This window comes from Falco punctatus, assembly GCF_963210335.1.
Source record: "Falco punctatus genome assembly, chromosome: Z".
NCBI lineage: Eukaryota > Metazoa > Chordata > Aves > Falconiformes > Falconidae > Falco > Falco punctatus.
The window spans coordinates 80,987,211-81,015,152 of NC_137586.1; the positions used below are offsets into that span (position 1 = coordinate 80,987,211).

Sequence of the window (27,942 nt, forward strand, 5' to 3'; positions counted from 1 at the left end):
GTCTGTACAAATGCTTTTTTCCAGTTTGTGTCTTCTGTGGCACCAGAGCTGAGCTGAAATCTGAGTGAAGCTTCTGAAACTGTATCTTCTATAAAAATAGCACCATTACAGAGAAATTCTGCACACCAAAGTTTGCAGGGCTATATCATCCGTATTGTGCAGATGGCATGGCTTAAGTTATTCGGAAGTTACAAAAGATCCTTCATGAATTGTTCTTCACAAATAGGTACAAAAATGATGGGTTTCTGTTCAGTATGAATAGATCTTGTGGAGTGCACAGGGAGAGTGGTGATCTCTAGCTACAACGTGGGAAAAAAATAGTTGAATTTAGATAGCAGGATAAAATACTGCTGGCTAATCCTAACTATAATTTTTAAATTGAGGCAAAATTGAAGATGAGGTGGTTATATTTTGGAATAAAATGAGACAGGCTTAATTCTGTCAGACCACTCTCAAGTGCACTAGCCTAGTTATAGAACTGCCTATCTTTGTAAGTAGCAAAGGAAAATTATTTATTTTTATTTTTTTTTAAAGATGTAAAACATACCATCAACAAACTGAGGAGGCAGAAATTTGTAAGCTTGTTGTAGAATGGTATGCATGTTGCTGCAAAATAAACTTACATTTCTAAGGTTGCACGATAGTGCTGCCGGATGATCCTTCTGTGTTGGCGTGTATTGCAGGAGGAATATTGACGTATGCCATAAGACAAAGATTTCTCTCTTAGAATTGTTGCTATTACTTATAATAATCTTGGCTTCACTGAATATGTGAAGGTTGTGAGTGGACTATGCCATAGCTGTTCACAAAGTGGCTAGCAATTTTTTTCAGAAAAAAGGAAACACAGGTGGCAGCAACTGGTTAGAACAGAACTGTGCTGGTTGCTGTCGATGCACAATTTTAGTTCTGGGAGCTTTTATCCTATCTATAAAACGATAATGTCTTCTCTACGTGATGTTTTCTAAATCTGTTTATCCACTGTCTTTGTATCTTCCTTTTGAGAAGGCCACAGCCCCCAGATGAAGTCCTGTCTTGTTTTGCTAGTCATGTCTGCTTTATCTTCTTCTGGAACTTCTGCCAGTAAAGGCTTTCCTATCTGTCATCCTACAGTGATCATTACTTTCTGATTTGTTCTTTTTATCATATTCCATCAATTATCTTACAGTATTTTTTGTCTCATGCTTTTTCTTCTGCCAGTGTCTTACTGTTTTTTCTTACGTTAGTTTTTTGATGCTTGTTCATCATGAAGCCCTTTGAGGTTTTAGAGGTATTTCCAAAAAGTCATGTCTGCCTTCATCTTTTTTGCCACTCAGTATTCTGTTCTTTTCTAAAATCCAGTTATCTTTATTTCATTGCTTGCTTGCTATTGATTTTATGAATTTTTCCTCTTTATTTGGTCTAGTGGTTTAGGTTAATAGCTTATGTAAAATATGTAGTGTAACAATCTCAAGAAAGTTGGAAAAGATTGGGAGCAGGGGGAGGAATAAATCGGAGTTGATTTCAATGAACCATAATGTAGACCTGAAATAAAGAACATTTAAGTGCTGTCATGATTAGTTACTAATAAAGTGTCATCTTGTCATTGTTTTTAAAATACTGGTGTTTCACAGTTGGAAATATTAAAAATATCTCACTTTTGAAAAGGGTCTGCAATGGTAACTAAACTTTAATTTACTTTTTATGAGGCTTTGGACTCTGACTACGACTTAATTTTTGAAACAGGATTTAGTTTCTAAATAGCTGTGGACTTTAAAAATCAAACCTATATTTAGCTTGAATTCTGGTGTATTGAAATAGGAGTCTTTGAATGATATGAGATGCAGTTTGCAGAAGCAAAATCAGTTCTGTTTGTTTTAACAGTACTGATGCTTTTAATTATTTCCTTTCAGCACTTCCTCTCAGATATGTAAGTGTCCTGAAACTAGAGTTCATTATAGAGGTTTCTTCATTAGGTCTTTTGAAGATAGTATGTCACGTGCCAAGATGTGCTAGAAAACTTTTAAAACTGCTTTAATGCATAAGTAGTGGTTCTTTTCTTTAAAAAAAGAAAAAAAGAAATAAATTGCTAGTTTTTCCTAGATGTGTTCAAAAAAGTTTGCTTTGATCATCCAGAACTCATGAATTACTCTCCTCTGTTTTCCCAGGTGGCTCGAGTATTCTATTATCTTTGCGTAATTGCACTGCAGTATGTTGCACCACTGGTAATGCTCCTTCACACAACTTTGCTCTTGAAAACACTAGGTAGGCAAAATTGGATCAACAAAAATGTATTCTGTTATATTTTCAGCTTGCTAAGGAGAATTTGAAGGTACCGGTACTTGCAGTACAGAAATACATTGCAGTTTCCTGCAATTTAAAACATTCTGATGTGTGGCTTTTAAGCAGTCCTCTTCTGTCGCTGCTTTTGACATCTTTCAATTATATGCTAATTTCGTTTGATTTATTTCTGAGAAATGGTGCAATACTACCAATTAAGCTGTTTACTTCTGTTGAAGTATTTGTCTTTTAAAAAAGTATTTTAAAGGTGAGCTGTATAAAGCAATGTTGATTTAACCTTATGAGCATCTGTTTAAAAGATTTTTTTTTTTCATCTTTTCAATCTTTGGTAGGCTTTTTGAATGGAAATTATGAGATACGGGATTATTTCATTATTGGGAGATCTGATGTCACTCTGGTTTTTTTTTTCTTCTTATTTCTTTTTTGTGACGGATGTCTTTCACAGCCTGCCATGCAGTCATGGCATTCTTTTTTACAAAATGTCAGCGGAAAGAGGTAGGCTTTATTAGGCTGTGATTCACCCCGTTCTGGAGTAGACAACTACATGTGGTGAGATGAATCATACCCAGCGCTCACGGGGGTCCCAAGGCAGCTGTATCACATGTAGATGTTAGGATATGAAAAGTTAAGATGAATCCTACCCTAATAGCTTAGCAGTATGATCAGGAAGCCATGCAGATGAATAGAATTAGCATTTATTAAGTTATAAAAGCTTCCAAATTTTTTGGTTTTGTGTGTGTGAAAAATATATCTAAGATGATCTATAGAGTGATAGAGGTAACAGAACTTGCATTTAATTCTACAAAAATCTGTTACGCGTTTGTTTTTAACAGGTAATTATTCTTGGGGCATCTACCCGGAACTGAATTCTGACACTCCAGCAGAAAACAGTCTGCTTCCCAATTCAGTTTATTCTGAGTCTCCACCTGCTGATGGAAAGATGAAAGTAACTGTAGTACAAATAACAATGGCTTTGGGAAGCCTAAAGAATATTTTCACTCCTCTCCTGTTCCGGGGACTCCTGTCTTTCCTCACCTGGTGGATTGCTGCTTGCCTCTTTTCTACAAGCCTTTTTGGGCTTTTCTATCACCAGTACCTGACTGTGGCATGAACAGGTCAACTGACGAAGCAAGTGTGAGGTCAAATGCTAGATACAAACCCAGGTACCCAAGAGGAGATGAAGAGAAAAGAAGAAAACTATATATGAAGAGAAAACATATCAGAATTTTTTTTAAACACTTCCTCTGTGTTCTCAGGGTGAATATTCTTATAATGTTTAAAATTGCAGCTGGGTTTGTTATTTTTGTTATCCAAATGGTAGGTAACTTAATTGAATTATAGTATTGGGACTGACTGATATTATTGTGCGGCAGGCGGTGGCGAGTGTACTGAAAGATATGACCTCCGAGTATCTTGGTTTCCATAAATAGCAAGCCAACCTCAAAACTTTGTGTTTTAAACATCAACAGTCAGTGACTGAACTGTGTTAGAAGGGTACTGGTTATAGTGGCTGCCTATCGATTAAATCTTGAAACTGAGCCATACAACAGAAGGAGAGAGGGGATTTAAAAAAAAATATTCTGTTGGATAGCTATCGATCACTTTTCTCCGTGAAAAATGAAATAATCCAACAGGACAAAAGAAATGCTGTATATTACAGTAAGGAAAGTTGTATAAAATTTAAATTTAACCGGAACAGATATGTGGAGCTGACAGGTATTGCTGCCTAAATATTTTGCAGGAATGCTTGTGCAGTGAGAGTTATAAAATATACATTGTTTCAGTCCCTGCAGTCATTTTGAAGTAATGGCCATTTGTATTGGTGCTACTATTGATCCACAGATTCCATTTGGATCTTTTAAATTTCTTCTTTTCAGGTAATAGATAAATTTTGTTGAATTCACAGAAAATAGTAGAAGATTAGTGACACCAATCAAACATTTCAAAACAAAACAGTTTAATCCTGCTGACTGAGAGTGTATGTATCTGTGTAATGTACGTATAAATATATATTATATATTAAATATATAATATATATGAAGTTATAAAATATGGAATCTTTATTTTAAATTACTGAATGTATCTTACAGGGCCGTGGGAGAGGGATGTATGTTTGTCTAGTAATCTCAAGATCCCTTTTGGAATGAAAATTAAATTTTTTTTTGAAAGTTCAGTTGAAAGGGCTATTTGTTTTTGGTGCCTCTTCAAAGGTACTTAGCTATACTAAAGAAACTCACGCTCTTTTAGAAGAAAAGATCTACTTAAACCGTTAATCTTGATATTTCTGCTCTGTCAGATCATCTTTTGCCACTCTAATCTGGGTAACTTGGCCATATAGTAACAACTAATATCTGTTAGCTTCAGAAATAGATTTTCTGTATAAAAAACCTGCTATAATAAGGAGGAGCAAAGCATTAATTTCACAAGCTTTGCTTAACTAGAGGGATCGCAAATATAAAACCATTACAGAACAAAGTAGAACGACAGTTTTTTCAGATGTTTTGTATAATTGCAAAACAGGAATGGGAATTTATATGCAGTAGCTTTTTAAAAAAGTTAATATTACACTTTGCAGAGGTCAGTGGGTTTTTTAACTAATACTAGCTGTTTTTATGTTACTGTTCTTTTTCTCTTGAATTTGTGTACAGCTTTGGCATATAATAAGCATTTATAAATGGAAACGTGTAACTGAATATTTAATATGTAGCAAACCTACCATATGGGAAAACAAACTGAACGAATGCAGAAAGTCAAGAATTTAAGCTGGTGATAAACTGTCTTACTATATTGAATGCCTTTTTAAGTTATTTATTAGTTTATTAAATTGTATTTACTGATAGTAGGGAAAGATTTGTGTACACCAGGTAGTACCTACCGCATGCATTTTGGATGTCTGAGAACATATTGCATGGTTCTACCTGTTTCATTGCAGTGTAGTATTTCAGTGCTACTGGTGCTGCAAGCTTTTTTTCACACCAGCGTTTCATATGGGGACTAAGGCTTAACTGTGTGAACTGGCGTAAAGAAAAATATTTGACTCTAATAGCTTCACATCTCAAAACATTCCTAGGAAATTAGAATGACAAAATATGACAGGTCCAGCAATACTGGACTCACTTGCTGTTAGTTTGAGATGTATCATTACTAATAGAATTAATAAGGCCAGCTTTTAAGTTATGGTTAGGTATGTAATGTTTATGTTTTGTTCAGGACAATGAAACGATGTAGTGCAGTTTGATTCTGATTATGAACTTGGCTGAATTAGCTCACTGTACAGGAGAACGTAACCTGTTGCAATGTGAAGGACAGGAATAAGCTTTGGATACTAGAGAAGACTTCAAAATGACGTTAAGTAACGATTTCTGTTGGCATAAGTATTTATTCTGGAAGCTCTTAAGTAAAAGTGAACTGTAGTTATTATATACTGCATTCAGCAGAGGTAATTGTGTAGCTGAGCTTCACGGAGCTTTTGGTAAGAGCTCATGCTGTTTTATTCTTCAGATGTCACACTGATCGCAGTGAAAAATAGGCACCTGGACTTTGCTGGTGTTAAGATCAGCGCTTCTGGCCGTTGTTGTTTCATTGTTCCACAGAACTGAATGGTTGACCTTCTGGTCAGCAGTCTGATCTGAGTGGGAGCTGGTCTTTCTTCGGATCCATTTAATCCTTACATAAGTCTAGGAAGCTTATTAAAAACTAGAAGATAGCAATAAATGCCTTTTGAATTGTGAGGTGACAAACTAGAGGGAGCATATTGCTGCGGTTGTGAGCAGTGCTTCCTGGAACTACCTGATGTGCTAAAAAAAGGGGGCTTTTAAAGTAAAATAGCAACCCTGATAGTCCTGACTTCCATGTATATGATGTAAGCTTCAAAGGAGTATCTGCTCATTTCTTTAGTGAGTTCCTTTAAAACAGCAGCTGGCAAGTGTGCTTTTTTTTTTCCCATGCAATTCTTTATCAGCACCTGGGGGAGCAGGAAAAAGCATCTTGCAGAAATGGAAAAGCAGGTAAAACATGACTGAAAAGTTAGTAGTTTTTATTCAGGATTCTTAAACATTTTGTCTTGCATTTTACCTACTACCTACTTAATTTCTGTGAGATTTTAGAAGGAAAGGTGCCTTTGACAAAGAATCAACGTTTCTTTCTTTCTTCCTGAGTTCACATCTCTCTTTTCTCACTCCAGTAATGTGACTTGTTAACTTGACTTCTTTTTCCTATCCACAGCTTTTTCCCTACATTCCCTAAACTGACTTGGCTAAATTAGTTCAGGATTGTACTTTTTTTTTAATTTGTTGGCTTGGTTTAAATTAATCTTATTTTTGAAGGAGTAGTTCCTTTCCATAGTACAAGTAACTTTGAATTCCAGCTGAAATACAAACTTGTTAACGATTGTTTAAATACTTGCACTTTTATTATGGAAGTCCCGTTAGATGAGGTGTTAAGTTAGTGATAAATCCAAGTCTTCCAGCAAGTTCAGGGAAGTCCAAACATAACATTTGGGCTATTTCTGAGCTTAGAGAAATTGATTAGGAAAAGGAGAAGAGATTCTAACAAGCCTATGCTTCCACTTTGCAGGCAGTGTTCTCAGGCAGCAGTTGTCCTTTTTTGGTACCATCTCAAGCTAAAGGATTTGCCAGGTTTTGAGGTATTTTTAGCTGCACAGTTTTTTCCTCTTCCATATTTCTCTTGCACAAGAATCAACAGATCAAGTAATGGCAGAAAAGCAGTTAATAGCTGTATAACAGAACATCCTTGTGCGTAAGGACATGCTTTAGAAAACTGGTTTCTATGGCAGTTGTTCTCCTTTGAATTGTAAGTACTGCAAGATGTGTGAGTAGAAATGTGTGCTTACCTGGGTTGTAAAGTCAAACTCACCTACCAACACAAATGCCACAAAGATGCATCATCACAACAATTGGGTAGCATAACCTCAGTGAATGGAGTGGTTAGGGAGTACAGAAGTTTTGGCAGACTTCAAAGGAACAATTAAAAGTTTGTACTATGTCACAGTAACTACAGCTAACAGGTAATAGAGGTCTTGGATGTACCACATAGAAGATGTAAATTGTCTGGTCTTATTGCTGTTGGGAGGCTCTACAAGGTAAAAGGCCATATGCCTCTTTATTCTCAAAGCCCTGTGTTTTCCTTTTGAATGTTAGCTTGTTTCTCCAGAGAAGATTTTGAACAGTTTTTAAATGCTGTGCTTCATGCTTTGCCACGTGACACGATTTGTGCATTTGTTTGTTAGCCACAAAACCCCCAGATTTAACCCCATGGTTCATTTTGTCACTACGAGTTTAACTAGAACGTTTTAGTTAAGACTGAAGAATTAATAAGTGGTGCATGGAGGAAACAGAAATACTGAATCAGAATGAGGCCAAAGAAAATCATGTGCTCTCTTGGACAAGTTTTTTAGTATGGCTGAGCAGAACCTTAATAAAGGAAGGCAACAGCAGGTCAGTTGTATCCTAAATAAAATACAAAATGTGAATTTTTACCATTATGAGTAAACAAGACTGTTATTTTCAGCATCTGCAGCCTAAGTCCTAAATCTCAAATGGTAAATTAAGAGCAATATTTTGACCTCTCTGATATTACTCTAAAGAGCATCTAGGCAACAAGTATTGAAGCAAAATGTCAAATCTAGTTAAGTAAGCTGATGCAGAGTAGTCAGTCTGTGCTTCAGCGTGATTTTTGTGCAACTTCTTCTTTAGGAAGGTCTGCCATGCTTTGTGGCTTTGGCAGAGCACGCACTGACTGAGATGGATGGCATGTTTGATCTTCACTTGTAGTGCTAGGCTGAAAGGTCTTCCTCCTCTGTGGGTGAGATCATGAGGCCAAGATGTTATTTCAAGGCTGCTTTTACTGACATCTGTATATGCTGCGTTTAACTTTTTCCAGTCTCTCACTGTGGACTGATGGGAGAGTAATACTGCACTGGACATTGTTTTGTGTGCCAGTGTGTATGTATTTTTCTAACTTTGATTTCAATGGCATTTTAAATGGTAATTATTTTTAATCTTGATACCATGGATCATCTTTGCATTTTTTAATACCAGTGCCTGCAATTAGAGGTCAAATACTTCTGCACTACATTTTTTTTTTTCTAACTTGATGTCCAGACTAAAGTATTAACAAATGCAGTTTTATACTGAAGTGTGAAATCCACCTGTAAATACCAAACTTTTTCCATGTGTGATCACACATCAGTCAAGAGTTCTTACTTGGATTTGCAGGATTTCTCTTAACAACATGCTATCTATATGACTCTGCTATTTATAAAACAAACACCTCAGTAGGGTTTTGAGAGTAGCTTTTTACAAACTCCTTAGTAGTAGGCCATTTCTGTTTGTTTTATGATGCTGCTAAGTATTTCTTAAAACCTGGCTTAAAATATCTTCTGTTTAAAGTGAACCTTGTTCTCTTTTCCTCTGTTCATTGTAACTGCTTCCTGTATATGTTCTAAGCTTTGAGAATGCATATTTATAGTATTTTTGATAAAGACCTAGGACAATGAAAAATGCACCAGGAATTTTATTTTTAAGTACAGTTCATACACGTGTCATGATGTGCCAACAAACAGTTTTTGTTTTTCTTCTCTTCAATGATTCCTTTGTCCCGTTGATAACGATCTTGCACATTTTCAGTATGTAAAGTTTTCTAGGAGGAATACATGTGGGGAAATACTCTGTAATAGCAATTACAGGGAACTGTCTAATGTGTCAGTCTTCCCATTTATGTAAGCAAATGTTAGTGTAAAGATGCTATTAAATAATTTAAGACTAAAATTTCTCATAAGGTAGACTTGTTACGAATTGCACAGGGAATATCTGCCAAGTTGTAAATATTTTATTTTAAATAAGTCTCTGATGCTGGGAACACACATGAATTCAGTGTTGTTGTTCTGTTAATAGTCTTTTTTTTTTTTTTTTGTCTTTTTAAGTGAAAAGCACATAGTACTTCCTACTCTAGAACAAACCTAAGAAGAACAGACTTCCCTCCCTTCATTTCAGTATTTGCCAAATTGGAAAACCTCCGATGTTATTTATGTAATGTCTAACTTCATCTTATTGCTAAATTACTGCTGAAAGACAATTTTTATAGTTACAGCTTTACAAATATTAAGACCATCATGCTTCACAGTGAGGACGGTGTCAAACGGTTGTCACGTGATATTGACCTGTCCTGACTGGTATTGCATTGCTGGCTGTTCCAAAACAAATTGTCTCGTTTGCTTTATGCTTTAGAGGTTCATGGGGATCTGTGAATAGGAGATTTGGGGATTTCCTCTATTTTGGGTTGAGGTTTTGTGGGCGTTTGTTGGTTGGTTTTGGGGTGGTGTGCTTGTTTGGTTTTGTTGTTTATTTTTTTAGTCTGTATGGATAATACTTAGGTACAATTACTACAAATAATAAACAACCTACAGCTACATTGCATTCTTTTTGTACACTGTAGACTAAAGTGCCTCAACGTGGGTGGTCTCTAGAAGACATGCTTAAAATTTCTTGCGTGTACCTTTGTACTTACTTTGCTACATAATAGCAGGTTAACTTTTGGAAAGGAGATGCAAAGACTGCTAGCCCTTAAAATGGGCCTTGCTGTGAAATCGTTGTTTCCTTGCAGTTTTTGGCATATAGAGTGTCCATGTGCATTTAGGGTTATTACACATTGGAGGCAAATAAGATTTTGAAGAAATCTTTTCCATTCCTGTTAGATTATCATTGAAGTAATAGCTTTGCCCACTATCTGACTGGTAGTATAACACTCCACTGCCATCTGTGCATTCAGTTTTCTTCTTTTTTTTTTTTTTTTTTTTTATGACTGAGGGAGAGGACATACACAATTCTGAACAGGTTGACTTTAACGAAGTTTTATAGTTTCACCTTGGGTGTTGTTTTTGCCCCAGCTGTGCAGGCACATGGTGACTTCAATGACTTCAGCCAGGTAAGTGATTCTGCTTGAGGCTGCACTGAAGTTCACCACATCCACATGGATGTGGGGCACAAAGAGTATGAAAGAGCTGGATTGTAACATGGCTGGCTGGCCTCTGGCAAAGCGGCTGCACAAAAAGAAAGGCGCAAGTTACACCTTCTAATTTTTTAGAATGCTGTTAGGGTATTGAATAGCAAAACCATGCTTACCTGTTCAGCTACTTCCCCACCTCCAAGAATGGCAAGAACTGAAGGTGAAACCTGCCTGGTCTGGTCCAGTGGGGAAGTTAAAACTGAGGAAGCAGCAAGGTGCCTACTCGTGAGTTCATTATGCATTCTAAATATGAAGTGCTTGTAAGTTGAGATGGTGTTGCTGATTCAAATCCACCAAAGGAAGCCCTCCTCAGAGGAAGGCTTGCAAAAGCATTTTGAGCTTTTAGCTCTAAAAAGCAGCTGTAGCAATCTGTACTGTCTGTAGTACACTGTTGGGGAAAGTACTTGCTCCAGTAAGCTTACTGAACATTTCCTTACACTATGTGTAAGAAATTACATTGCTTTTTTTACTGTAGAGCATTAAAGAAGCTAATTTTGTCTTGCTTAATGTTACCATGTATCGAGCAGCATTTTATTAATGTGAAAATAGTAAGAATTGGTTTGTTGTCTAGGCGACTAAATTCCTTTAACTTCAGTAAATTTTGCAGAGTGAGGCAGGATTATATTTTCTTATTGCCCATTTGTTCTGTTGAAATGTTATAATTGTTTTTATAATGCATCCAGTGTTAAAACTAAATTTATATTTATTAGTTGCTAATGGTAATACCCCAGCAATTCTAAGAGAAACTGTGATATCTGCTGTATAGCAACTGCCCCATCAACTTGCTTGCCTTTGTAAAGTGTTTATCCATGTTAGACACTTAATGTCTACTGCAAGTGATGCTTATATAGTATTTTAGTACCCTACATGTACTCTGCATGCCTTGCATTTATGGACTGTAAAAGGATAGACTGTTTTACAGTACTTGCTCTAGGTTTAAAAACAGCTACCATTATTTTATATAATATTTCCCGTATCCAAAATAGGATGGTTTCTAAAGCCAAAGATCAATAAATGTTTGTTGTCTATCAGTGTGATTTTTTTATTCCTATTTTTTTTTATGATACGTCCCACTCTACCAGCTTGTGCAAAATCTCCATGTTCGCCAAAAAGCATGTGGTAGCCAGACTTTTTCTCAGTTTCTGTGCTAGCCGCAGTTGTATGTCTTCTTTAGAAATAATTGAGTAGACCATTTATCCCCTCCCTGTTTGGGGTGAGGCAGAATAAACAGTTTTCTAGTATAAATGCAGATAGTGTCTTAGTCATATGAATAGTAGTTTATCCACAAAGAACCACTTACAGATTGTATATAAATGTTTTAATTTCTAAGCATTTCAGAATTAAAATTTGGGAACAATTTAACTCCCTGGGAAAAAGATCGACTGTACGTCGTGGTAAGCAGAGGAAATGTTGAGTTTCCTAGTACAGTCATAGGATTTATCATCTTCTTGACTGTCACCCTTCCTGACAGGAAATCACTTTAAAACGGATTATATTTGCTGTCTTAAAAAAAAGAGAAGTAATGTGTTTGAAAACCCATTGCATGGTCCTTTCTATTTGTTTCATCCTAACAGCACTACGAAGGAATATACTTAAAGTAATAACATTATGTAACCCCCTTTTTTGTTTTGTTTTTTAAATTTCATTTTTGGAATATCATGTTCAGTTACGCATGGATTTTCTTTCCATTCATGCAACACATACAGATACACGATGCCAGATCTGCTCAGGTAGTTCTGCAGCGGTAAAAAAAAAAAAAAATAAAAAAAATTGAGGAAACAGCCTCCTTTAACTCACAACCACAGTGTTGCCAGAGACCCCTTTGATTATAAAGGACAGTCCTGTTACAGAGGGGAAAAATGCCTCCACAGGCATCTCCCCTAGGAAGAGCCAGTCTTGATTTTGGGGATCAGGATTTCAAAGCGCAAGGCATTTGAGCTGTGGGACCTCCACCTGAAAGTGGTCAGCCTGTCTCAGATAATAGGATGAGGTTAAAGTCACTGTTAGGAGGAAAGTGGTGAGCTGTGGTGGGAGATTTGTTTGGCTCGGAAGCCATCTCAGCCTTCTGCTTTCTCCATGCAACCTGAAGCTTGAGACTGCCTTGAGAGTCTACAGTCCCCAGGACTTTGCAGTAGAATAGCTGTTTAACCCGGTGTGTTCTCGCAGCTTATATATTCCGTGCTTATGCTTTGGGTAACGTGTTGGTGCTAGTTCGCTGCTCCAAGTTAATCAGTGGGTGCTGATGTAGTGTAGGCGCTTCTCAAGATTTTTTTTCTAGGCTAGGTGTCTGTGCCCTGCGAAATTTGTTACAGCCTTCAAAAGGACTTTGGCTGGAGCTGTACCAAACAATCAGGTTACTTGCACCATTGATTCGACAGCACCTTTTCTACGTGTGAAGTGGTCAAGTGCTGCAGAGCTCAGACAGTCCAGCAGTTGCCTGGAAAAAGCGTCCGTCCCTCTGCTAGCCACAGCACTGGCTGCCACGAAGGGGCGTGCTCTGCTCCTCCAGCTTTGCGTATTCATCAGCTCTGCAGCAAGAAGCTGCTGTGACAGCCTTGGCAGCGTGCTCCTGGGATGGAAGCAAGCCTTTGATTTCAAGGGTTGTATGACGTCTTGCTTTTGAACCCACCAGGTTCGCACTGCAAAAAGCCCCACTGATTTAAAAGGTGTTCCGTGAGGAAAACTGGCACAGCTGACCTCTGCTGTCAAGTGCGAGCGTGGGTCATCAGTGTAAGAGCCTAGGGACTATTGAACTTCTTGAAATGTTAAGTTTTAGCAGAGTTTGCTCTGTGGTAGAGCCTGGCAGCTCCAGCCAAGAGGGCAAGCATTGGGTACCTGTACAGTGCTCGCTGGTCTGGACAGGGCTGAGAAAATAGTGAAGATGTTGCTGTTTTGATTCAGATTTTATGAAGAATTTTCAAAGAAGGCATAAGACAGTTGTTGCTTGCCTGCTTAGTAGGCAGGCTGTTAATGGGTGAACTGCAAAACGGATGCAGCAGCGACTGGGAGATCACTCCTTTGGAGGAATGTTCGGTTTCCCTCTAAATCTATGTTACAAAGTAGAACATAATTTGTTACATTTGTTCTGGAGTTAATCCTGCAATGTTTTATGCTTCTTATAATTAGCTGAGTGTTTTAAGACCTCACTGGAACACTGCTTCTTGTGGATTAGCATTTTGCTTTCCTGGGGTGCAGCCCTGATGGGTCCAGGGGAGAGGCAGCTTCCCAGTCTGTGCAGTGTGGAGCCGCTTTGTAATTCTGTCTCCCTTTAAAAGCTGAAAGGAGAATAAAGCGTCCTTATGTCAGAGTTATGAGATGCACAAGCTGCTTGCAGCGATTCTGGATACCAACCCATGACTGTGTTCTTCCTGCCTGTCAGATCTGAAAGCAATCTTTCAATGAGCGTAGAACTTGCATGATTTCCCGAGATGCTCATTTTTATAGGTGTATGCTGTTGGGTATAGTGTGGAGCAGCTGTGCGTATGTCAGAAACTAAAAGAATATGGGCTGTTAGTTGGTGTTGGATGTGTCTGAGCTTTTTAGGTTCATGGGTGTCTGCTTTGCTTCCCGTTCCTTTGGGTTATATTTGGAATAGGACATACCTGCAATTTTTGGTCCTGAAATCCAGTTTTTTTCATTGCATGTATGCATGTGTTGGTATCAGCCTGATGAGAAGAGTAAAATATACAATCTTAAGCCCAAACATCTGCATCTTGTCTGGATTTCTAGCTCCCCTGTACTCTTGTTTGTTCACAGAGTGGGATTAAGCTGTTACTGGCATCTCCCAGGCAGCACGAGCTCACCAAAGTGGGAAGGGGGATGTAGGGGGTGGGTGGCCACAGCAGAGTTGTATAGCAAGGGATCTGGGCTGCAAATCACGGTACAAAGGATACAGAAAGCAGTTGATCTGGACAGGGATTTGTTGGCCACAGGAAAGCAAAACGTGGTGGTTCGATACGTGCTGCTAAAAAACATCTGGGAGGCGGGAGGGGATGTGACTCAGATTAAAAACCAAAAGGGGCGAGTTGGAGACTGTTGTGTCATGCAGGGTGAGCAGGATCGGTGCTGTAACACTGCGGGGTGAGGCGGCTTCTGCTGCTGGTTTTCGTGTGAGTACCTGGGAAAGCTGAGGAGGTTTTAAGGGCTGGAAAAATGACTTACTGTGAGAAATGTAAAAAGCACTCTGCGGAGTATCAAGGGACGATTCCAAGGTTAAAGTACCTTAATGTGGAGTAAAAGCTGCATAGAGAATGTCTCTAATCTTAGAGGAAGACAGGGCAGGAACCAGGGACTGGGACCTGACACTGGGCAGATTGCAATAGTGGAAAATGAGGTTTTAACAGAGCGAGTCACTAATTACATTGCTGCCTGGAGCGGTGAATTCTCCACTGGGTTGTCTTCAGACATCCTCTCTATGAGGTATTACAGGTGAGCAAGAACTGCTCTCAATACATGGTTAATCAACAAAAAGTGAAGGAACCAGGGAGCAAACACCTAAACTGCTGTTTAATTCAGTTTTGTTCTAAAGATGGGAATTTTGGAACTTTTGGACTGGCACTGCTGTGGCTGGATTGCCACATGACTTAGGAGGAAACGCACAGACTGAATTTCTTTAATGCAGACTATGTGTATCTGTTTTTTATATTGCAGAGGTTTTAATGCCTTTGAAAAGTTCCAAGTGGTGACAGCTTTTAAAATACGGTTTTGCTGATACCTAGAAAAAAGGTGATTTTGGAAATAAAGAAATGTAAAGTGATGAAATAGGAATGTTACGTTCTGTCTGTCTAGGGGCATAATGATATCTCAGAAAAGAAAACTTTCTCTGGAAATTATCTTTTCTAAAAGGTGACAAATTGAACATGTCAAGAGTGGAGTGAGAGCATTACTCTTACAAAGTTAGAAGCACAAGTCTTCAGCACTTGAACTTTTTGTTCTGGTGCTACAATTTTATGATTTTTATTTTGCAGCTAACAATAGAGCAGACGAGCTCCTTAGGTCAGCAGCTAGATGAGAGATCAACAACTGGCACTTAGCCTCTAGCTCACGTTTTGGCTTTCCAGGCGGCAGCAGCCGTTAGCAGGTTTGCTGTTGCACATGCTGGCTTCACGCCTGAGCTGGCAATTTGAGGTTCCACTTCTCTTAAATGTCTGGAGGCAAGAACCATTTTCTTCTTTTCCTCCATATATGGTTATCATTATTATTAATATTTTGGTGGCTCTTTTATTGAGACTGTTGTGTTGCTGTCAAGAAATTCTACTTTGGAGACCCCCTCCCCCTGTAACACCACCTTTTCATCAGAACGTTGCTTGGGAAGTGGATGCCTGATGATGGTAGTTAGGCAATCTATCGCAGTTGCTTTAGGATGTTTCAGTAGGAATTCGGGGGTTCCTTGTGTGTCACTGAAGCCTTCGTAAGCTGGGTTGGAGACTTTCTCCCTTAGTAGCATTTATGTTCTGTTAATTTTTCTTGTGTATATTGCTTGTTCACGTTTTGGTTGTCACATGGAGCCTGCTCTCTCAAGCTTGGTTTTTACCTGAGGGGTGCTGTTTGTGGCAGAGCAGCGGGTGGCCACTGTGTCCCCACCTGGGCATTTCACCCTTGGCCAGCCCAGCACACTCTTACCATCTCTCTGCATCCCGTACTCGTGTTGCTTCCTCACCCGTGAAGAGGGACACCAGGCACACTTCCCTGTGGTATCTAGTTACAAATTTAGCCAATTATCACTCACCCTTTATATACTTGTACCGCGTGCTACTGTGTTCCTAGTCTTTTTTTTCCTCCCACCCTTGACTTTCATCCCTCCCAGGCATCACCTCCCAAGTGTTAATAAGACAGCCCTATTAATATATTTCACAGTAAACTCTGTCTTTTCTTTTGCAACAGCTTTGCAACACTGATTCGTACCTTTGTTTCCTAATTCCCAGAATCTTTTATGCAGTACTTCTGCAAGGCGATTATTTCCTGGTTTTGTATATATGCTTTTTACTTCTCTAGTAAATATAGTACCTGGCACTTTGTTGTGTTTCTTTTTTTTTTTTTTTAAATACTTTGGAGAAATGGTCTAAAATAACTATCAAAGTTACTTTAAATTCACAGATCGTCACTTGATTCCATTAGATTTATCATGTGTTTTCTGTGCAAGCATACTAAGATCATACAATTGCAGAATAGTTTGGGTTGGAAGGAGCCTTTAAAGGTCATCTAGTCCAACCCCCAAGATGGTAAGGAAAATATTGAAGCATATTGTCTTCCTAGGAGTGCGCATGCACATGTACTATATGTATGTGGATTTATACACAAACACCTCCCACCCTGTTATATATTCCCTGTCTAACAGTGAGATGCTTAAGGCAGTTCTTCTGTGTCATATCCCAGGTGGCAAGTATGTGCTTTGTGCTCCTAATCCATATATTATACTCTGCTTATGAAAATTTCCTTCTCAAAATTGCCTCAGAGACCTTAATAAAGGCAAGACAGATACCGTCTCTTACTTTCCCCTTCCATACCAGGCCAGTTGTGTGAAAGAAGGAAATTATGTTGATTTGACATGATCTGTCCTTGGCAGATCTGTGTTAGCTTTCATTATCGCTTCACCCTCTCAGGGTTTACAAGTTGATTAGGAATCTGTTAGGGGTTTTTGTTTGGGTATTGAAGGTAGGTTAGGTGGTTTAAGACCCGCCATACTTTCTGTAGGTGGACATTGTATTTCCCCGTCTTCAGCCCCATGAAACTTCTTGTCCTCCACAAGCTTTTTGGGGCAGGTCAGTAATTGTGTGGTGAGACTCTTGGCCAGTACCAAAATACTCCAGTGAGCTTCCTCAAGCACTCCTGATTACATGCATCTGACTTAGTATTTGGTAGTCTTTCAGTATCCTGGCTGCCATCAGGAAAAGAAGGAACATTCCAGCAGCAAAAAAAATTTAATTTCCCTATTAAGTAATAGACAGCTATTTAATTTTCCTTCTTATTTCCGTTGTCCTTGAGATGTTCTCACCTTTCTTTGTTTTGTCCCTGTCTGCCTGCTTTAGATTGTTTTATGCTTCTTCCTACTTGTGTGCTGTTTGGCTGGTTTTGTTCTGAGTTTGGTTATGAAAGAAATCCAGCATTCTTCTTGCTCTGGTTCCTTTTGTCCTTCCACGGTACCGTTATTTATCATTTCTCCTTACTCCCGCTAGAGAAGTCACTTTTCTTACACATCTTAGAGAATGAGCTGTTGCAAGAGTTGAAACATACTCAGGTCACCTTGCAGCATGTATTTAGCCTTTTGGGAAAGCATATAAAGTCCAGCTCTGCTGCCTTTTTGTAAAAAAAGTCCATCCTCTGTCAGCTCCACAAGTTCCTGATGTTTGCATCTATACAAAACAAAATTACCCAAAACTCACAGAAAAAGAACTCATATTACAGAATTAATAGTTGCTTTCAGTTTAGCAGATTTTGATTAATACAATGCTTTCCGTCTGTGTTCTCTTAACTTCCCAGTCAACACAGCAAAACTTGCACGTATTTTTTTCTCAATCACAGAGCTTTAGCCAAGACGGAAGCAGCCTTCTGTGGAAGGCATTAAATAGAAATAAATATGCCCGAAGCAGCTGTTGACGTCTGTGATGCTGCGCTGTTTAACATAAGTCTGCTCTTCAACCGGGCGGGAAGAAGTGCCCTGAAAGTTGGCTTATTTGCTTAAGGGGATTTAGCAGTATTTCTGCTTTTTAACAAGCAAATGAGGTTGTATTAACATCACTCCAAAATACTAAGTTTTGAAGTGGTCAGGGCTTGTGCTACTTATATGAAATATCTTTCTCAATGTTTTATTTCGTCTCTACAATCCTGTTTTTACTTCCATCTTCTGTTTCTTTTGATTCAATTGCATAAAAGTGTAAAGGTTTATTTTTTGCAAGCTCTTTGCTGGGAGAGGGATATTATATCTGAGAAAATGACTACACTAAGCCTTTCACATACAAATGTTTCGTATACCTAAAAAAATAAAAGTGTCAAAACATTGAAAGAAATTTTGTCTGTTGGTTCTTATGTGTTTCAAAGCGTGTTCTGTTTAGATGAAAGTGCAACTGGTAGAGACTGAACATATTTATTTACTGGTGGTTTCATCGTTCTGTGCTCAAATCAAAACGTCAGGTGGCAGCAACAGTGTGAAAATACTGGATTTTAGAAGTGGCATCGAGGAAGCATACTTTGGTTATGCGAAAACCCAGAGACTGAAGAATACAAGCGCTTTGAGGGTAAGTTACTGGTGAAGAGGATGAGGAAGGTGGGCTTTAACTCATCTACTGAAAGTATCTGCTACCATAACCTTAGTGTCCTGGCTTTTCTGTAAAGACTCTGGCACAAGGAAAGTCCTTAGCTCAGATCTTGCCCGGACACTTGGCTTGGGACAATATGCATCCCACCCGTGTGGGACTTGCCTCCCTGTCCTCCGTGAGGCTTTTCATCTGCTTTCTCCCCAGAAGTTCCCCCTCCCCTGCCTTTCTGTGGCACGCTCACTTGTGAGGACCTTGTGTGTTTTCATACAGGGAAAGCAAGAAAAAGTAAGGCAACGCTGTGGAATTATCTGGTATTAGCTCTTAAACTCAGTTTTAAACTCTTACTTTAAAATTACTTGGCTAGATTTCATGGTTGCAGTGGCTCTTCAGCCTGTCTGCTCCTGGGTGTAAAACCAAGTGCAAGGGAGGACGGAAGGGGTAAGAGGCTGGATGCTGAAAAATGGCTGCTGCTGGTATACGTGAAAAATGGTCAGTTTGCAAATGACCTTTCCTTTAGGAAACTTTAAAATAATGAAATCACTTTAGTGTACTTCCAGCAGGTCATTCAGTTAAAAGGGTTTTAAAATTAAGTTCCCGCTGGTGAACGAACAAAACCGCGATGAATCTGAATTAGCAACGTGAACAGTTTGTTTAGTGGGTAAATACTAGGCCTCTGTGTGGTTAGACCCGTGGAGAGGGAGGGCCGCGGGGCCAGGTGTGGAACCTGCCTCCCGCAAGGTCAGCTCTGAAATCTGTGCGCAGGCCCTGGTCGCATTTTGCTGTCCCGGTAACTTTTAAGCTCGGGCATGTCCCAGACTGGCTGGGCAGAACCAAACGGCTGCTGGATTCAGGGGCAGCAGCGTCGGGGCCCAGCGCAGCTTACAGCCAAATTCCCCTTTATTTTCCCCTGTGAACAGCCACCCTTAGGTGAGGGCTGGGCATTGCCCCGAGGATGAGGAGCAATTGGGGGTGCAGCCGGTGCACCTCCTGCATCCTGAGTGGGGATGGGGTTGTGGCAGGAGCTGCACCGCATCCCGTCAGCGTTGCTGCTGGTCCCGGCGGTGCACGAGGTCCCCAGGGCTCATGTTAAACTCTTGAGATCCTGAAGGAGTGTTACGTGCTTGCTTTAGTTGGTATTTTCTTTTCCACGCCATCTTTGGCGGGATTCCTGTTCTGGTCCTGCTTCACCCCAGTGCTTTCAGTGCATCAGCCTGTGTCTCACTGGCAAGTGTACGTTTTACATGCTGTGTACGTGGGAGGTCTGTAAGGAAACCTGGTTGCTGCTGCTTATGTAGTCCCTGCTGAATCCAAAGGCGTGCATTTTGATTAATTTGAAAAAGGAAGAAACTTTAACTGAAGTTTTTGCAATTTAGCGACTAGTTTATTGTGTCATTTGATGCAAAATACAGTTCTGAAATTAGTGTGAAATACTGGGTTTAAACTCACTTGTAAAAACCAAGAGTAAGCACATTTAAAAATTGATTAGAGCTGCATGAAACTGTTCCCTAGAGATTTGAACTCAGGTGCGTATGCCCTCCCAGCTATCTTAGTCATTGCTGTTTTGCCCATTTCGTTTGCAGCTGGCTCACCTTGTTCATTCGTGCTGACCTAGTTTATCTGATTACTTTAGTTGGCCGTTGCAGAGAAGGGGGGGTGGGGGCAGGGGAAAAAAGAAAAGTTACTGCTTCCAATTCTGTTGAGGCACTTGTTTTTCCTCCCTTGCAGCATCTCTGTTGTTTCACATCTTTTAAGTGCGAGATCGCTTATACACCACACTGTGTTACTGCGTTACAACAAGCTTCAACAGTCTTCAGGCCTGTTCTCAGGGACAGAGGCAGGAGGATTTTTTGCAGTAGCTGTATGCAGGAATGGATGTACTTGGCAACATACGTTTATGCTTCAGCAGTGAGCAGCATAAGAGAAAGTGGTGTTTTAATTAAAAAAAAAAATAATCCAAAAGACCATTCTGTTCAAGGGACTAAAATATTTGTGAATTAAATAAATAACTGTGGCAAAACCAGTGTTTGCTAATTATTTTGATTTTATTTTTTCAGAGCAGAAATTGAACTATCCTGTTCCCATCCATCTCCAAGTAAGAGTTTTGGTTTTTTGTGATTGATGTTTTAATTGAGGTTGAATGTATTTTCATGTTCTTCTTGGTTATAATGGAATTTCCCCTCCCACACACAGATGTTCTTCTGGTTTAGTGGCTAAACTGAAATAGCCAGTATTCACACAACTTCCTAGTTATGCATGTCTGACCTAGACAAATCAATACTGCTCTCTGCTGTGTGGTGAGAGTTATAGGAAAAAAATGTTAAGCTTAAGATTTTTGATAACCTATTATCAGTACCTAGTGCAACATGCTTCAAGTTTCCATCTTCTGATCATAAAACACTTTTGCTGCTAAAGGAATAGATAGCTCTGGACATTATTCAGCCCCTTCGTGTGGGTTTTTTTTTTGGTTTGTTTTTTTGTTGTTCAAAAAAAAAAAACCACCTTTATGATAGCTTAGCCAGTCTTGCATAAGATAACTGTGGGTTTTTTACTCACAAAGTTTTTTGAATTTTATTACATAAAAATCCAGAAAATGGATTATTTTTTCTTTGCATCCTTATGACCATTTTTTTCCTTCTTTTTTTCTTTTTTTTTTCACTTGGTGAATAACAAAAATGGCAAAGGAAAAATACAGAACCATTTCACACCTGAGACTGAAGGAGTTGATTACCATCATTTTGATGATGTGCCTTTTATACGTCTGCAGTGGTTAAGAAAGACTTTATGGTTTGGAGCATGAGCATTTTAGAGCAATTCAAAATTATTGAAGAGCTACAAATTCTGTAAAGTGCTTCAATTTGTTAGTGACTCAAGCGGCATTGTAGTGAGTTTTGTAGGGCTTTTCGTATGGTCACACACACAACCTATAAATGTTCATGTAATCTTTCCCTAGCCTTTTTTCCCCCCTCTCTGCATGTTGGTGCTGTTGCTCATAAGGCTCCCTCAGCTAGCATCAACATTTCTGTTCAGCAGCAGCGTCCCGCGCACAGCCTCAGTCTGTCCCAGGTGTGAGGGAGGGGATCACTGCAATGATAAATGCATCATAAAAATATCTCGATGCTGCTGGTGACATTAGTCACATTAAAGGTGCGTCGCTCCCTTGCTGTGGAAAAAGAAGATGCGTTTCACTCTCACACATGTTTGGAGACTAAACAGTTTGCAAAACTGGGATCAGAAAAGGTTTGCTCTTTAAAAAAAAACACACCATCCTAGCACACCTGGGGAAAAAAAGTAAAATGCTAAGTTGTCCCTTTCATACTGACTCTTACGGACATGGAATGACATTCTTATTCAAAGTGGTCTTGGGTATTGTAGAGAAACCATCTTCTTATGCAATGACATGATTTGGTTATTCTGAGTGTAAATTACAGCTTTCACGCATGCTTTCCCTCGATTTTCCTCCTCATTTTGCAAAGCAGTGTGAGAAGAGTTCAATTTGCTTAGCAGCCTCAATTGCCCGTCCGAGTCAGGTGGGATTGCCTGAAAGTTGCGGTTTTATAATACAACCCTTCTGCCTTGAAATAACGAGGAACATTCACATATCCCATCAACAGTGTGTTCCCTGCTCAATATTGCACAGAGCAAAGTAAAATTTCCTAAGATATTTTCTGCAAAAACTTGATTCTCTTTCCAGCATTACACGTTTCGAATGACCCGTGTCTTCCCTTCTGTGTGTTGCTTTTCACTTTTGAAACCCACTATCTTTGTAGCTGTGGTACCAGTTGTGTTTTGTCTTCTGGGTAAGTATAAACCCAAGATCGTAAACCTCCTGGTCTGAACCCCAGTGAGCAAGATTTATGTTGGTCTGTTTGGGGATGGGTACTTGTTTTCCTGGGGATTGGCTGGAAGCAAGTGTCAGGATTTGATTCCCTCAATGTTGATGGGAACTTTCACCCAAGGGGAAAAAAAAAAAGAAAAAGATCACCAGTATTCACATAAAATTTGTATCGGTGTTCACCCAGCTCTACCCATAACAATGAGTCTGAAGTGTTTCCTCTTTGGAACACTTTTATTAAGGACACATTTATGAATTAGCACATGACTAGAGATACACCATACTCTGTACTGTTATAATTTTGAAATACTGGCAGTAAGGCACTGACAATTTGGGTTTTATTTGTAGCTCCTGAGACCTCTGACCTTTGTAGGGCCAGCTAGGAGAGTTCAAAGACAAAAGTGGTAGTGAGCCAAACACAGTGATGCCAAGAAGAAAAAAAAAAAAAGAAAAAAAAAAAAGGGCAGGAGGGGGGAGAAAAAACTTTCAGTCATGAAGTTGCAAGTCCCAGGAGGTTTGAGAAGTTGCAGCTTGGTGAAAGCAGTGCTGAGCTGGTGGTGAGCACCAGCTAAAACCACGCTCAGACCCCTGTGTGGAGGAGTGGGTGATCTGGCAGCTGGAAGGGAGCAAGGGCTTGGTTCCCTTTATTTTTGGTTGCAAAGTCCACCAGCCGTTCCCTCAGGAGGCCCCTACCCTGTGCTCTGGCTGCACCCTTAGCACTGGGAATTGGCATTCCCAGCAACGAAGTGTGACACGAGATCGGGAGGGTGTGAGTTCTGGTGAGAGAAGAAAGAAGCGATGTGGGGCCGGGTGAGAATTCACGTGCTATGGCACCAAGGGCAAAGGAGGAGACCTGCGCTGGAAGTGGTGGCAGAGCAAAATGCTACACTATCAGCGGTGGGTTTTTTCCCCTGAATCCATGCCATCTCTGCGGAGGATGGTGGGTGGATGCATTGCCAAGTCCTGCCCTGGCGATGTCAGGCTCTGTCTTAGAGCTTCACCCTTCCTCCAAGACGTCAGAGCAATTCCTCTTCTTCAGGGCCACTTGGGAGCCTCCAACAACACAGTTTTACAGCTTGTACCAATTACAACCTCATGTGACCTTCTCCCATCACTTTTCCACCCTTCTGTCAAAATTCTTGTCCGCTGTGTTTCTTCTCTAGGTAGTCCAGGTTGCTCCACATCACAAGGGGTATCCCTTACCCTTTGACAGCTGAAACTTTTCATCGTACGCTCCTTTCTCAGAACCTGGTGACATCTTTATTGTCTAGGATACACCTCTCCGCTCCAGTGATGTTTCCATCAGACCTTGTTCCTCCCTTTGCTGCAGTCGCTAGCATCTTCTGGCACTACGGCAAGTCACTCCTCTGCAGGTTATCACTCATCATTGCACTTGCTCTTGGGTCTTGATGCCTTCCTATATGTATGTATATATCTCTATGTGTGTAGGGTTGTGTGTATAAAGAAGAAAGAACTGCAGGGAGGAAAGCACAGTCAGAAAAATGATTTGCCTCTTGATGTAGTGCTCTCTCCTCCCATCCTGCCATCCACCTTTTCCTCCCCTCTAAAGGCAGAGACCTGCTGCCACCTCGTATATCTCCCTGCCACTTTGTCCAAGTGAGTTTGTCGCCAGATGCCTCTCTGCAAAAGAAGTCTCCTCAAGAAGTTGCTGAACCGTGGCCTCAGCAGTAGGATTTGATTGATAGATGGTTTGTTCCCCCACTGAGTTATTCGGCGATGCTTATGCGCTTGCTGGTGGTGATGCTCAGATGATGTCTCCCTGCATGAAGACCAAGCCGTCAGCTTCTGAGATGAGATAGTTTAATTCCCTGCACCTGATTTTGAGAGATCCTGAGTGCAGAGCTGGGGATGTAGATGTAGCAGATGGTGACCTTGCTCTGCATTTTAGGTGGTCTTTGGCAGCTTGAGCTCTGACTGGGCTCTGTTGCCATGGGGCTCTGTGTTTTGTTGACGAAGAAACAAAACAAATAAATGCAGGTAAGATGGAAATAAGGCGAGAAGTGTGACCTTGCGGTATTTGTTGCTAACAGCAAAGTCTTCTGGAGACCTTGTGCTGCACCTAGAACATGAAACTACATCGATTGTAGCAGCCAGTTTGTGGTGAGTGGTTTTGGGATGTACTGCTCGGGGTCAGGCTTTGGTAAGACATACTAAGCATAGACGACATCCTTTTTCGGACAGAGTCTCAGAGGTGTAAGCAGGAATAACCTCTGCCCACAGTCTAGTTTTAAAGACTATTACACTATGATGCGTGAATTAACCGTGGGACCTCTGGGTGCTTAGAGTAGACCCACACAGCCAACTTCGGTGGCCCAAAGCAGGGGGCTTTTGTGAAATGTAGAATAACTGGCTGACTGTGAATGATTTGTTTGTTTGCTTTTAAAATCACTGACATGTCACCCCAAGAAAGAACCAGAAGTACCAGTGCCAGGAACAAAATTCTGAGGTAGCTAAAAGTGGCCAAGATTTTTTTTAGCTGCTGCATTATATATGCATTATGCTACTGACTGCTCCACATTCAACAAGTTTTTATTTTGAGAGAAATAAGGCCTTTGGCCACAAGAGTAAGTATATGCCAAGAGGCCTCCAGCTGAAGGCACCCATTTGTGCTGCTGGTTTCTCCTGGAAATGGCTGGGAAATGTGGTGGCAACATCTCCCTCTTTCCCTTTGAGTGGCTTAAATATATGCATTGACGAAGGCGACAGGATTACTCATGTTTTACATTAAGCGTAATTAAGTATACTTAATTGAAAATGTTTAATTAAGCATAATTAAGTAAGCTTCATTAATAAACTGAAAATGCCTGTGCATCAGACTAATCAAAGGTATTTTGGGAGAATCAAATAATTAAGATCCTTACATTTCTGTACCTTTAATCCGCTGCTTAACCAAATAATTTCAAACAAGGTCTGACTCCTCCAAGAAAAATGTGGGGTTTTTGGGTATTTTGAATTGCATAATTCCAGGATGTTGCACACTTACAGGTTTGCAAAATGAGGAAGCAATCCCTACAGACACTTGGTAAGCCCTGCAATGAGTCAACTAAGTAACAACTGTTAGAAAAACAACTAATGGAAGCAGAGGGGGAAGTGAGCTTCCCGTTTCCTGTAGCTGTGGGTGTAATTTGCTGCTGAGTGCAGGGCTAACCCCAGTGACAGGTTGTGGTACTCCTTAGCTGACTTGAATGTTGACATTATTGACAAATCCATGGCTTTGGTTCTTTTTTTAGGCTGTGTCACGGTCACAGCACATCACATGGGGCTGCAGCCATTAACAGAGGCAGAGACATGGAGGTTTCCTCTAGTTCTTTCTCTCTGTGGCTCAAGCTCTGGCTTGTAGCATCAGTGACTCTTAAAAGGTTGAAGTGAAAGCTGGGCTTTGCAGAGAAAACATTTTAAAGCACAGGGCTCGCACCACCTCAGCAGAGGACATGGTGGCTGGGGCTCAAAGATGTAAATTCAGCTGCGGCCGTGAAGTACGCTGGTCTCATCCTCACAGTCTGCTTTCAACTAGAGACATGCCTATAGCTTGGTCAACACCATGCCTGGTGGTGGCGAGCAGACCCATCAACCCAAGCCCAGTGGTGTGGAACTGTGCCTTTATGGGACTTGAAGGCATCGCTTTCCCAGTGGGACTGCTGGGACTTGCTGGTGGGGGTTGAAATTATTTGCTCGCCTTTGAGGATGCTGTTTTAGATGCTACGGGCATGCAGAAGTGGCTGAGAGCTTGCATAGCCTCTGGTCTGCAGATGAAGGATTTCAATGTCCCTCGTTGACAATCCTGTACCTTTCTCGGGAATGAGTTTTAAATTAAAAATGTAAAAGGATCATTTTTTGTGCCTTTGCCAACTGGCAGTTTGCCTTTAACAAACGGTCCTGCATGTATGAGAAGAGCCCTTTGGAGAAAAGAGTGTCATAATAAACACTCAATATTTTAACAAGGTGATCCTACAAAATTTTTTTTTTTATCCCTTATGTCCTGTGAGAGGGCAAAATGTACTAGCTTTTGGGGAAGGTGTGCATTTGAGAAACATAAAGGTTTGTTTTCCTTTATTGATGATGATGATGGTGACAATAACAATAATAATTCATACATGTGGAAAGCAGCAAGCCCATCTGAATGACATGCACTTCCTAGACATGCTCCCACAGCCTCCCGTGTACCTTCAAACCATTCCAGTCTGAGTGGCGAAACCAGGGGTGGAGGCCAAGTGTCAGCAGTTACTCCAGAAGCAAAACATCCCTTTTGCAGTCTTTTCGTCCTTTGGCGCTGGTGCATCGTTTGCTGGAGGGGTCGTGTGGGTGACCGGCAGTGTGGGAAACTCCTGGCTGCAGGGAGGGAGCCCTGCGTGACTGGTGCTGGGGTCTTCTGCCCCGGAACCCCACCAGCCCGTGCAGGGTGACGTGGTGCTGGCTCTTCAGGGATGGCTGCTGCTCTGCCAGCACCCGCTGCAAGGAACCTGAAGTGCTTCCGCATCCAGGTCATCACGTGAACCAGAGTTTTCCGCTCCTGGAGACAAATTGTCTAGAATGACAGAAAAGTGCTTGCCTAGGAAAAGGGTGGGTTTTTTAACAGTGCTTTGCTTTTTTTCGCAGCTGCCTGTGGATTTATTCAGCAAAGCAATGAAGCATGTGCGCGGCGTTTGGATGGTTATATTAATGCTGTTAACCTGGCCTCTTTCCTTCCTCCCATTTCTGCCATTCTGCATGCATACAGCAGTGCATTGCTCTATCCAAAAACTGCCACTACTAAACCAAACAGGTTTGTACACGTGTGAGGGAGGTGGCCAGTCCCCATTCCTTCCTACGGAATAACTTTGGAAGGAAAACATGAGAAGGCTTGTGAGAAGGTAGGATTTGTGTGCCCAGCTCTATGGCAAAGCCCTTCAACCCAAACCCTGCCAGGCTTTATTCACTTTGGTCCACGGGTCATATTCCTGTTTCCCAGAGGCAGATGTGAAATGTTTTGTATTGCTGGAGGAAAGAGGGAGCATCCACAGCAGCCCATCAGGATCACCACCACACAGAGATTTTCCCAACTTAGAAAAATTTCTGCAGATAAGTTTTCCAGCTGTTGGGTTACTTATAGGGAAGGCAAAGCATCTGGAAAGAAAATAAAAAGGATCTGGTCTTCAATATTTCTACGGAGATTTTTGTTTTAATAGAATTGGTTTCCTAGCAAATTATTTGGCGGGGGAGTTGCCACTTGCCTGCCATTTAAGTGGGTCTGTCCCAGGGGCTGCTGAGGACATCGTGTGAGCCACGGTACCCCAGGCTCCACTGGCTGATGTGGAAGGCAGGTCGTAGGCTGAACGAACTCTACTTTTGCCAGAGGGTTTTCCTGAAATCATACAAAACTGCTGTAGGAGTTTCAGCAATCATTTGGGTGTTCACCTGTGTGGTGGCTACCCGCACTGCCCATGCTATTTTAGGTTAAACAAACCCTGCTGACCCACCACAGAGTTTCAGAATGCTGCTGAAGGAGTTGTCCTCCTTTGTGTTAATGTGCTTGGGTCTTATTTTTTTTTTTTT

General features: G+C 40.6%; 1 protein-coding gene across 3 annotated transcripts in view; it reads left to right on the forward strand.

Annotated features, from left to right (window-relative positions):
• The window catches only part of TMEM161B (transmembrane protein 161B), an 83,160-nt gene extending 55,218 nt beyond the window's left edge, over positions 1-27,942 (forward strand). For 2 of the 3 annotated variants that reach the window (XM_080373051.1, XM_080373052.1), the window contains 2 exons: positions 2,145-2,241; positions 3,111-27,942. In XM_080373051.1, coding sequence (XP_080229177.1) covers positions 2,145-2,241; positions 3,111-3,388 — 375 coding nt within the window. In that variant the 3' untranslated portion in view covers positions 3,389-27,942. The remainder of the gene's footprint in view (positions 1-2,144; positions 2,242-3,110) is intronic. The other variant, XR_013925065.1, reaches the window with a different exon arrangement.